Source organism: Barbus barbus (assembly GCF_936440315.1).
Source record: "Barbus barbus genome assembly, chromosome: 3".
Classification (NCBI taxonomy): domain Eukaryota; kingdom Metazoa; phylum Chordata; class Actinopteri; order Cypriniformes; family Cyprinidae; genus Barbus; species Barbus barbus.
Window position 1 is genome coordinate 23,770,760 of NC_136731.1, and position 13,316 is coordinate 23,784,075.

Here is a 13,316-nt window from a genome sequence, read left to right on the forward strand (position 1 = left end):
CCTTCAGGCTTTCTACAAATCGTTGTCGTTTTTCTTTTTCAGAGCATTCACACTCAGTTATCATAAGCCTCGCTTGTTCAATCCACGTCTCCATATTCTCCTCTCCTGGGGAGGTAGGAACTATGGCTGAAAACGTGTGCAGGCGGCGGTATGCATTGGCATCACTGGGTTGCTTTACAGTCTTTTCCAGGACCTCACCCATGGCGCGTATGATGGACTCAGGAGAACTGTCAGTTATGCTGCGGGGAGTGAACAATGTTTGTACGTCACTGAGTGATTTACCTTCTTCAATCAGGAACTTAGCAAGTCTCTCTGTAAAATCACCAGAGGCAGTGTCAGTTACGGATTCCCTTGGTTGGACTGCTATGATTGTCCATAGCTCTTTCCTCTCTCCAGGTAACACTTCCGGAGGAAGGTGTGTGTGGTCAATGGCTTGTCTGCACTCACACAACACCAACAGAGAATGTGAGGTAGGTCCTTCTCTTGTGTCTCTGACACGAACTCTCCCTAGAGCTTTCACTGTTTCCATTGTCTCTTCCATCTCGGCCACCTCTGTGTGGACAGGTACATTTATCAAGCATGACTCTCAAAACCAACATCTTTGCACCAGCTGATTAACTCCGTTTGCAGGCAGGGGTCTTTTCTCAGAGCCATGATAACAGTTTATCCACTTCTCAGTTACTTAGAATGAGATAGCAAGATGTGGTTGGGCTTGGCTGATTTGATCTGTCTTCTTTTTTCAGGAACACAGCAGTGACTTATCAGAGGGAGATCCCGGACGAGCCCCCATATTATGTAGCGCCCCCTACCGCCTTTTCTAACGGTTCAGTAAGGGGGCAGCACCAGGTTCAATAAACTAGTGCCTAAGAGATGTTGTATTAAAAGGCCCCTCTGATGTCACTGAAATAAATACTTTTCTTTTGGAAAAACTACTCAGAATAAATCTATGCTCACACAAGTTCACTGGTTAAGAATAAACTCTGTTGAATAAAGAAAACACTTGAAGTAGAAAAATATACAGAATTTAATTAGAGTAGAATTATAGAGTAAGAAATAGCTTAAATTCTAATTTGCAAAATATTACTCAATCAAGTTAATCTCAAATTTGGTATAATATAACCCCAAAAAGGGGAATATCACATGTGACAGATATACTGAATTGACCTCTGTGTCAAATACACTTCGAGTTAATTTAGCAAATTAACACCCTTGAAATTACATGTACAGAATAAAATACTATTCTGAACACTCACATTTCTTAAGCGCGCTGAATAACACTATATGAACTGATATTAAACACTGTGGGCCCACACACACACAGATAACACACACGCACACTCTCACAACCCACCCCGGAGCAGGCCTGAATCGTGGCTTGAGTGCGTAGTGGCCGTGGAAACTGAAACTGGCCTCTTCACTCTCCTGAGCTCAAACAAAAAGGCAAACAAGGGTACCTGAATTACTTTAAGAACTGTGAAATGATCGTGAAGCACCGTGGAAGGCCTCCTCCTGCAGATCCTCGTCCTGCGCTGTCCCTGGCGGCCGATGTAGGTCACACTCCAACGCAGCCAGATGAACCCCAGACCTCACGGCGCTATTTGGTCTCCCTCGGGTCAATTACAGGATGAATTCACGAAGATTTCAGTCCGGTTGTCCGTTTTTGAAAGCACTATTTGCCAGCTAATGACGTAACCGCAGTAACGGAAAAAACGTACACTCCGAGTTCAAATATTAACAACAGAATGAACTCAACCACTCATGTATGCACACGGATTATATACACTTCAAAAGTATTGATCTATTATTGATATAAGTATTGATCTGAAAGTAAGATGTATCGATTAATTTACTGTATTTTCTGCAATCTGTCCGCTCAATTGTTTGGATCAGCTCTCTCCTCAGCTGCACGTCTCTTGTCTCTCCCCTTATTCACCACTCAAATCTCTCATTTTTTTCCCGGGAGGGAGGGACTTAACATACAAACCAATGAAAATAAAGATCAACCTAACTTGCTTGTTAGAAACCACATTTTCCCCATGTGTATAGCAATGAAAACTGACATAAAATCGCGCTCTTAAAGGGGCATATACACAGTTAGCTTACATCAATATAATTCACTCACATTTTAGTTCTGGATTAGAGCAAAAACAAAACAAATTACTAGAAATAAACTCAATACCCATTGTTATACATGCATACATGCATACAACACTGCTTTGCTCTACCCTTATCACATATGAGTATACATATCTCTCTCTCTCTCGGACACACTCTTGTCTCTCTCGCGCTCTGTCTCTTGGATACTCGCTCTCTCCGCGTTCACTTCACTTTTGTCTAGCCCGGCGCCTTATAATCACACAATCCCTGCATCCTAATGTGCATACTATACACCCTATCTGCCCTGAATAGTATTGAAAATTACTAATATCACATAGAATTTAGGATGGATAATGTGCACATTGGGACGCAGGCAATGATTACCTTCCGCGCTGCGATAACGGCAAGAAGTTGGGGTCAAACCTTATCAAATGATTAATTTGCATTAAAAAATATATTAACGTGTTAATTTTTTGATTACTCGCATGCCCTAATATTTATTATTATTTTCTTTCTTTTTTTTTAAATTGAAATAAATATTTATTTACTTTATTTTTTTTTACACTATAACAAATTATTTAAAGTATTACTATTAAATTTCTCATGCCACAGGATTACAAATAAATACAAAAGTATGTTATGTAGTGGCAAAAAACAAGCAAAAGCCTTCAAAGCACATGCAAACAGGCTTTTTCCCCAAACATGTTTTTGTTTTCCAAAGTTCAAATAGTTTTTCTTACTGCTGTAAAGTGACATCACTGTCAACTATTTGCATTATCAATTTATATTAATTTGACCAATTTGTTGTCGCAGACCAATTATCAAGCACCCACCACATTATATTCTAGTTATCAGTCTCTAAATAACCTATATTAGCACTTGTTGGTATCACTGATGTAGACCTTGCCTTTCAAAACATACCAGTGTTAAAAGGGTCAAAGCAGAAGCTCACCTGACTCTCTAGACGTGGGGGATGGAGGGGGAGTGGTGACTGTAACACTGTGTTTGTCCCATACGGTCTCCAAAATACCTGCGAGGAAAAGAGAGTAGTTAAAAAAAATAATAATAAAAAAAAAATTCAAGCCCAATCAGATCACATACACATTTTCCAGTGCTTAAGGACTATTAACAACCACATATACTCTGAATTAACGAGTTCTGAGCGTCTCACCAGTCAGAAGGTTCAGTACGGTGGGGATCTGATCCAGCAGGAGTTTCTTCAGCTCCTCTTTACGAGCGACGCTCAAGTCTTCTCTGGGACAGACCAGCTCTTCTGAGGTCATCTTGAGCAGAACTAACCCCAGCGGTGCTAGAGACGGTGACTGCACTAACTACACAAAACCACAAAGATGGAGTAAGATCACTTTAATATGATTTAATAATAATTAGGCCTGGTAATTTAACGCGTTAGATTAATTAATTACGGTGAAAAATAATGTGTTAAAATTAACAACGCATTTAACACACTTGCCCCGCCCCAGACCTATGTGGGTCATCTGACATTTCATACACTTGACTGATGACAAATATGAGGCAGAGCAACAACTCACTGCGTGATGGAGCCTAGAGAACGTAATTGGAATGCCCCTAAAATTCGAGTTATGGGGCAAAAATGCCCCTGTTCGAGTTTCTCATATTTACATCATATAGTTAAGCAATAGCCAAAGCAATAGGCTAAGTGCAATATCACACGAGTGCAAATGTGAACTGATCTTATACAACAGTTCAGTAAGTAAGAAGTTAATATTGTGTTATTTTAGACACAATGTTGTCTGTTTTGCTAAATTTTGCCAGCAAAAATATAAAGAAAAAGCAGAACTGTTCATCTCCAAGCAACACACAGCGGCATTTAATTTCTTAATGCACGTTTTGAATGAACTGGGTGAACCATTGGCCATAGGCGCGTTGGATTTGATGCGGTTCTGCGCAGGCCAATCGGTGTATGACATCAAAGGACCGCGAGAGCGATTCAAAAGCATAAGGAGCGTCTGCTCTCTACAGCTCTTGCGGTACTTTGATGTCACACACAACGATCGATCTGATGGTGATGATCTGCTTCAAGTCGAACAAGCCTAAAATGATTCAATGGACCATTCATAAAGAACCATTTACTTCACTCCTGAATGAATCAGCCATTTGAACGAATCAAATGAATGAATAAATGACTCGATGACTAAATCATTAAAACATTTACCATCACCTACTGGCAGTTTTAGTTTATTATTTAGAGTATCATTTCATTAACAAAATTTCATATTTCCATAGTAATAATAATAGAATAAATCAAATTAATTATTAAAGGTATAGTTCAACCACCCAAAAATGACAATTGTCATCATCATTTACTCACCCTCATGGTCCAAGAGAGTACATGTAATAAATTTTATCAAACAAAATATTTCTTGCTGAAGCTACTTTTGTAATGACTATTTGATGCTTTACACAATAATGACTTTAAATGATCTTTTGGAAGTAATTTCTCAGCCAAATTTGATTTGCGATGAATTAGATTAAAAATTTTAAATCGCTTACCAACCCTAATAATAATACGTAATAAAGAATAAGACGTACCTGTAAGGTGTTGCTGAAGAAGTCATGGTAGAACATCGGCCAGTCCTGGCGTCCGATGTCCACAATGACTTTGCACAGCTTGTTTCTGATGAAGAAAGGCAGCAGTGCATGCTGGGAAAGCAGAAGCTTGGGCAAACAGCTTCGAAGTTCTGCTTTGTCTTCACTGGCTACACCAACCCACATCTTGTTCACAAGATTCTGCAGAGAAGGACACATTTACTGTCATGTGTACTAGTCTATGATGCCTGTGCTCGTATATTTCAGGGCTCGACAGTGCGAGCATTTCACTCGCATTTGCGACTAAAAATAGATGTGTGCGAACTGGAAAATGTATTTAGGAGCGCAAGTGCGAATACAAAACAAAATACAAAACAGCCTAACTTATACAGTAGCCTATAACAAACGTATTAATTTATTCTGTTTATTTATGGAAAAATTGCGATGCAGCCTCATATGATTACTTTAGAACTTTAAAAAGGCAACGGTTTAATTTAAATGAGCACAGATGAGAAGAAAAGCGGAGCGAGTTAAAGTGAAGACGCACTGAATGACGCACATTCGCCACTAGAGGGCGCTGCCGCTGCCGTTACCCCGGTAACCCAGTAAACAAATCAGCTGCGCTACTTTCCTAAAACTGTGTAAATACTGTTTCACACTCACAGTCATTTAGATATTTATATTCGCTTTAGTCTTCACAATAGCATCAAATAATTCTTACTTAAAGACTTAATGAGCTATTTATTTTCAAACATTTTTTCTAACCTAAACATGGCCCATCCACTGATCTATAATAGAGAACAGTGGGCCTATCTATACATCAACGACTGATTCGTTATTATTTTTCAGTAACACAAGTTCCATTAGTTAACATGAAAAAAACGATGACTGCATTTATTAATAATGCTATCTTAATTTCAACTTTTAATAATACATTATAAAATCAAAAGTTGTCTTAATATAATTCAATGGAGCTAACATTAACTAACATAGTTGTATTTTTTATTAATCAACATTAACAAAGAATATTAACTACTGCAACAATTAGCTATTGCACATTTTTAGTTAATGTTAACCTGTTACTAATGTTAACAAATGGGACCTTACTTGCCTATTGTTCTTGCCACCAGAGAACGCTTCCGCTTCCGGGACACACCCAGACTGAGATCACACACACACACACACACAGGGCCTTGCCCTTTTCGCCTTTTTTGTTTTGTTTTTTCTAACGTGATCCCGTTTGCCACTGAACCTGCTTTAACGACGACAGTGGGGCTTGATTGCCTTAGTCAAACGGGTTGGCGCGTTTGGTCGGGTTGTTAGTTAGTGCGCTATATTGAACCGTTTGCCACTGAACCTGCATTAACGACGACAGTGGGGCTTCGATTGCCTTAGTCAAACGGCTTTTCTATAACGTATGAATATATCCACTATAGCGTTCTATAACAAATCCGATCAGAGCGCCTGTTTATCACTAGTTTTATTCTGATTCTCGAATCTGCTATTAGTTTATAGCCCGTTAGCATCGGCAGCGTGGCAACCGCTAATCTCGCTTACATTGCAAATCCTCTATTCACACACATTACTATCGTTTCACTGTTACTTGCTTAAATGGCGGATTTGTGTCTACCTCTGAGTGCAGGTGAGGACACGTTCGAGCTGCATTCGGTGCAGCTGGAGCTGGAGGCCGTGGAGAAACAGATCCGCGACCTGCTGGAGAAAAAGGCCCAGCTGAAGGAACGGAGAGCCGCGCTGGAAACATCCCGGGCTGACGCTCACAAGTCCGGGGTAAGTATACAGCACGCTGCTAACACTCCCACCACCTCTACTCCGTGTGTTTCTCTGCACAGACCCTGTGCACCCAGGACTCGATCTTCCCAGATGTCCTTCACTCCGGCGCCGGGACGCCACGGACCCTGGGTGCTGCAGCAGCGGAGGACGCGAGCCAGGCCTCGGGTGACGACTTCCCCCCCCCCTGTCTTCGAGATCTCCACTAGGAACAAATTCGCCCCCCTCCACGAGACAGAACGCGACATTGTGATCGTTGGAGACTCCATTGTCCGGCACGTCCGTGCTACGCTAGCTGAAGGTAAAGTACACGCTTCTAACATCCCCACCACCCCTACTCCGTGTGTTTCTTTGCACAGACCCTGTGCACCCAGAACGCGATCTTCCCAGATGTCCTTCATCTCCACCCGGAACCGCTTCGCCCCCCTCCGCGAGACGGAACACGATGCTGTGGTCGTGGGAAGCTCCATCGTCCGGCACGTCCGTGCTACGTCAGCTGAAGGTAAAGTGCACACTCACTGTTTCCCCGGTGCACGTGTTCTCGATGTTTCTGCGCAGATACCTGCGATCCTGAAGGGCAACGAGAACATCGGTGCTGTCGTGCTGCACGCGGGGGCCAACGACATCAAGCTGCGGCAGACGGAGACACTGAAGAGGGACTACAGGAGCCTGATCGAGACGGTACGCAGCACATCACCCGCGGCGACGATCATCGTGTCAGGACCGCTTCCCACGTATCGACAAGGAAACGAAAGGTTCAGTAGACTTTTTGCTTTAAACGAATGGTTATCGTCATGGTGTAAAGAACAGAAACTGCTCTTTGTTAATAATTGGAATCTTTTCTGGGAGCGTCCTAGGCTTTTCCGTGCTGATGGCCTGCACCCCAGCAGAGTCGGAGCGGAACTCCTGTCGGACAACATCTCCAGGATGCTACGCTCCATCTGACTAGTAAGCCAACTCTCAAATAACTGCCATGATGACTTTTGTTCAACCCACTTAAAAAATAGAAGTAATTGCGTTGTCCAATCTATAAAGACTGTGTCTGTTCCCCGAATAGCGAGATCAAAATATAAATTCAATGCAGGATCTAGAAAAAATCTGACCGTGATCAAACCAGAAAAACGCAAAATAAATGAACAAAAACAATTTTTAAAACTTGGACTCTTAAACATTAGATCACTCGCACCCAAAGCAGTTATTGTAAATGAAATGATCACAGATAATAATTTTGATGTACTCTGCCTAACTGAAACCTGGCTTAAACCAAATGAATATTTTGGTCTAAATGAGTCTACTCCACCAAGCTACTGTTATAAACATGAGCCCCGTCAGACTGGTCGTGGCGGCGGTGTTGCAACAATATATAGTGATATTCTCAATGTTACTCAGAAAACAGGATACAGGAGGTTTAACTCATTCGAACTACTTCTGCTTAATGTGTCACTGTTAGATATGCAAAATAAATCTCTCCTATCTCTTGCTCTGGCTACTGTGTATAGACCGCCAGGGCCATATACAGATTTCCTAAAAGAATTTGCAGATTTCCTCTCAGATCTACTAGTTAATGTTGATAAACTACTAATTGTCGGAGATTTTAACATTCACGTTGATAATACAAATGATGCGTTAGGACTTGCGTTTACTGACCTAATAAACTCTTTTGGAGTCAAGCAAAACGTCACCGGGCCCACTCATCGTTTTAATCATACGCTAGATTTAATTATATCGCATGGACTTGATCTTACTGATATAGATATCGTACCTCAATGTGACGATATTACTGATCATTTCCTTGTATCGTGCATGCTGCCTATTACTGATATTAGTTATATGGCTCCGCGTTATCGTCTGGGCAGAACTATTGTTCCAGCCACCAAAGACAGATTCACAAATAACCTGCCTGATTTATCTCAACTGCTCTGTGTACCCATAAATACGCATGAACTAGACGAAATGACTAGCAACATGGGCACTATCTTCTCTAATACATTGGAAGCTGTTGCCCCCCTCAAACTGAAAAAGGCTAGAGAAAAACGCACTGCGCCATGGTACAACAGTTATACCCATTCTCTCAAGAAAGAAACTCGTATTCTTGAGCGCAAATGGAGAAAAAATAAATTAGAAGTTTGTAGAATTGCGTGGAAAAACAGTATGTCCAGCTATAGACAGGCTCTAAAAGCTGCCAGGGTAGAGCATATCCGCAAACTCATAGATAAAAACCAAAACAATCCAAGGTTCTTATTTAGCACAGTGGCTAGACTAACAAATAAACAGACACCGCCCGATCTAAATATTCCCCCACAGTTTAATAGTCATGACTTTATGAATTTCTTTACTGATAAAATTGATAACATCAGAAATACAATATCAAATGTAGATTCTACTGCGTCTAGTATTTCAGCTTCATTCACCGCACCCAAAGAAAAACTGCCGTGCTTTACAACTATAGGACAGGAAGAGCTAAATAAACTTATCAGTACATCTAAACCAACAACGTGTTTATTAGATCCTGTACCCACTAAACTACTGAAAGAGTTGTTACCCGTAGCAGAAAAACCGCTTCTCAATATTATTAACTCATCGTTATATTTAGGTCACGTCCCAAAACCATTCAAGGTGGCGGTTATTAAGCCTCTTATTAAGAAACCACAACTAGATTCAAATGAACTGGCAAATTACAGACCCATTTCAAATCTTCCGTTTATGTCAAAAATTTTAGAAAAAGTTGTGTCTACTCAACTATGCTCCTTTTTGCAAAAAAATGATCTCTATGAAGAATTTCAATCAGGTTTCAGGCCCAATCATAGTACAGAAACTGCACTTGTTAAAATTACGAATGACTTACTACTTGCTTCAGATCAAGGCTGCACCTCATTGCTAGTATTACTTGATCTTAGTGCTGCGTTTGACACTATAGACCATAATATACTCATAGATCGATTACAAAAATATATTGGTATTCAAGGACAGGCTTTAAGATGGTTTAGATCCTACCTGTCCGATCGCTACCACTTTGTCCATTTAAATGGAGAGTCATCTCAATTATCACCAGTAAAGTATGGAGTACCACAAGGATCTGTCCTAGGTCCTCTGCTATTTTCAATTTACATGTTGCCCCTTGGAAATATTATTAGAAAACACGGGATAAGTTTTCATTGTTATGCTGATGATACTCAATTATATATCTCAACAAGACCAGATGAAACTTCTCAACTATCTAAGATAATAGATTGTGTAAAAAGTGTAAAAGATTGGATGACCAATAATTTCCTCCTACTAAATTCAGACAAGACAGAGATATTACTTATTGGACCAAAAAACAGTACACAGAATCTCTTGGATTATAATTTGCAACTAGACGGATGCACTGTCACGTCCTCTAAAGTCAAAAATCTGGGTGTTATTTTAGACAGCAATTTGTCCTTTGAAAATCATATTTCCCATGTTACAAAAACAGCATTCTTCCATCTTAGAAACATTGCCAAGCTTCGAAGCATGCTACCTGTTTCTGATGCAGAAAAGCTAGTTCATGCATTCATGACCTCTAGACTGGACTATTGTAATGCACTGTTAGGTGGTTGTCCTGCATCTTCAATAAACAAGCTACAGATAGTCCAAAATGCAGCGGCTAGAGTTCTTACCAGATCAAGAAAATATGATCATATTACCCCAATTTTACAGTCTCTGCACTGGCTACCTATTAAGTTCCGTATCATTTACAAAATATTATTACTTGCCTATAAGGCCCTAAATGATTTAGCACCTGCGTACCTAACTAGTCTTCTACCACGCTACAATCCAACCCGCTCTCTAAGGTCGCAAAACTCTGGACTTTTGGTAGTACCTAGGATAGCAAAGTCCAATAAAGGAGGTAGAGCTTTTTCACATTTGGCTCCCAAACTCTGGAATAGCCTTCCTGATAACATTCGGGGTTCAGACACACTCTCTCTGTTTAAATCTAGATTAAAGACATATCTCTTTAGTCAAGCATACACATAATGCATTTTATAATCTTGTACTGCAGTTATATCTGATCAAATGTACATTATTATTATTCTTTAGCTTGGGTTGAACAATTTATTTTTGCTTAGATGGAACAGCAGCTACGCTAATCATGTCTCTGCTTGTCTCTACGTTTCTGCCACGGGTAGCCAGGAATTACAGAACTTCAGTCTGGATCCAACCACTACATGATCTAAGATGACCGAACACCTGAGATGGAGGATCAGCGCCGGGAGATGACGTATGTGTCCCTAATCGTAGGCAGAGGCCAACACCTGGATGAACGCCAGAGACAGATCCCCATTGAGGACCCCACCACTTAGACAGCCATCGGAAAAGACCACTGGAACCAGCTGAGCCCATTCAATCTGACTTGCTGCGGTTTGGAACTGAACTACTGGTTTGTTGGCCAGAGGAGAATTGGCCCCCCGACTGAGCCTGGTTTCTCCCAAGGTTTTTTTCTCCATTCTATCACCGATGGAGTTTTGGTTCCTTGCCGCTGTCGCCTCTGGCTTGCTTAGTTGGGGACGCTTCATTTCCAGCGATATCGCCGACCTTATTGCAAAGACACTATTTAAACTTATTGACACATTATTTTCCTTTTGTGATATTGTGCAGTGCTTTGACACAATTTGCATTGTAAAAAGCGCTATATAAATAAAGGTGACTTGACTTGACTTGACTTCTTTCGTTCATTTGAACAATCTTTTGCACTCTAATCTTGAAACACTTGTTTACTTTATATTTTTATGCATTTTTTATAAAAGTCTTTTAGTAAATTATCTTTAATAAAGTTATTTAACCTGTTAGGACGACAACACTTTTTTTCACTTAGAAATTATATATTGTGATTTAAAAACAAAAACATATACCGTGACAAAAGCTTCAATGATTGTGAAAATTTTATACCGACACAGTTTAATAGGATTATAACTAATTACATAATTAGCCTATTAAATAGTGTCTGAAGTAAAATTATTTAAAAACCTTGTGTACTTTCTGTATTCTGATAAATTAAATAATGGTGCTTGTAAATGTCTCTTTGTATCCCCTTATTAAGCTAAATCACCTAATTAGAAAAATTTGCATTGCGCCCCTAAATATTTTTAATGCGCTCCTAAATTTTTTGACTTAGGAGCACATGTGCTCCTTGGGGAATAGGTAAGCGTCAAGCCCTGTATTTTAATGCATTTTAGGGTGAATCAAACAAACAAATGATTAATAATTTAAATAATTAATAATAATTAATTTTACCTCAAACACCGTAAGGCTGTACATCATGACGTATTCATTTCTGCTGTTGGAGAGGAAGTAGAGGCAGTGCCTCCATGAGCCAGGCTGACCCGCAAAACTGTTCAGCAGCTCTTCTGCAATAAACAACAACAAAACAGTCATTACAAAAACTTCTTTTGGAGAAAAAAAAATTCACCTTCTAACTGAAACACACCGAATAATGTGGTTTGCTCCATTTAACACCAAACAAACACCGAAACTCTGGTAAACACAAGCAACACTATGAAAAGGGCATCTACAAGTTAATTTCAAACAGACACGTAAGAAACAAGTTCTGTAAAGCATAAATGAAGGCTGTTCTCACAACTGGAGCTATTCACTTCTAATTTCATGACAAGCCAGTGACAGTTTGTACACAAAGTTTTGCATATTTGCATATATTCAAAAACCAGTAGAGTTAAAACACAGTACGCTTGTGAGCAAGCGCTACTTTACAATAACCTAGAAACACCATTAACAGTTAAACTGACAGACACTGGATCTAAATCCACTTACAGTATCTGCCTTTTTAAAAATCAATATACGTTCCATCTTTTCTAGGAACCGAATGACTCCATTAAACAGGGCAGATTTTTGTTAAGACAACGTTTTAAAAAACCAGATCAACTCTCGTGACAAGTAGGAACTGAAAAACCTTGCGCAGCTTTTAACATATGGTTTTGTCTGAAAATATTGGCGTGAAATATGGTGAAGACCATACAGATGGTTGTAACGAGGACATGAGAAGTACAACTGACTTGCACTCAAACAGCTTCCACAAAAATCCACATATTTCCTTCATAGTTCGTAAATGAATGTACTGAATCTACAGTTTAAATCATTTCCCTATTGCATTATGGACTAACCTTATAATTATGGAGTCAAGTTTAAAGCAGAAATTAATATAAATCCAGCCATTTCAAAAGGTAAAATTTTGCCATATTTGGGTGAACTGTTACTTTATTACAAATGTATTATTGGTTTTCTTGTAAAGTAAAAGGAAAATAAAAATTCTGATGCAATACTTGATGCAGGGTCTGATATACAAGCCATTTATTTCCTGATGAAGAATCACTTGACCAATTACAATTTCACTTTCTCCAAATATATCACTGCTGAGAAGTGTACATTGATCATACGTTGAGCTACAAGTCCTGAGTTTCAAAGCACCATTATGAAGGTATTTTAACGCCATAAAGATTTGCATGCGCAGGGTAAGATTTGTGAAAGTGTACATAAGACTGTAAGTGTAAATTAAATTTGCATGCGCAAGAGACGCATTGTAAAGGTGTAAATCGTGTTTCAAGCGCAAGAAAAAATGATTTGCAGCATTTTACTGTTACTTGTAAGTGTAATTCATGTATTGTGAAACTGCAGCTTCATGCTAACACAAAATAAATATGATTTGCATTCTTATGACTTCCATTTTTCCGCGCTTACACTTTTGGCATGGTTTTTTCGCCAAAATACGGTCAAAAGCACTGCAAGCCTGTGAACAGTGATTTGCAAGCGAAAGCATCAGTTTAAAGAACTGCAAAACGAATTGACTGCGTAAAACCAATCTGTATGTGTAAAAAAACAGACTGTCA

General features: G+C 39.6%; 2 protein-coding genes across 5 annotated transcripts in view; one reads left to right on the plus strand and one right to left on the minus strand.

Moving 5' to 3' along the window:
• Positions 1-13,316, minus strand: part of xpo6 (exportin 6) — a 51,458-nt gene that overhangs the window by 33,942 nt on the left and 4,200 nt on the right. For all 4 annotated transcript variants that reach the window (XM_079383969.1, XM_079383968.1, XM_079383971.1 and 1 more), the window contains 4 exons: positions 11,710-11,822; positions 4,669-4,866; positions 3,269-3,428; positions 3,050-3,127 (listed from right to left, as the gene is read on the minus strand). In XM_079383969.1, the coding sequence (XP_079240095.1) occupies positions 3,050-3,127; positions 3,269-3,428; positions 4,669-4,866; positions 11,710-11,822 (549 nt within the window). The remainder of the gene's footprint in view (positions 1-3,049; positions 3,128-3,268; positions 3,429-4,668; positions 4,867-11,709; positions 11,823-13,316) is intronic.
• Positions 6,277-11,004, plus strand: LOC306850032 (uncharacterized protein; the record flags this gene model as incomplete). The annotated part of the gene is made up of 2 exons (XM_079385446.1): positions 6,277-7,401; positions 10,605-11,004. One exon carries the CDS (start codon positions 6,277-6,279, stop codon positions 7,396-7,398), a length of 1,122 nt encoding a protein of 373 aa, XP_079241572.1. The 3' UTR covers positions 7,399-7,401; positions 10,605-11,004.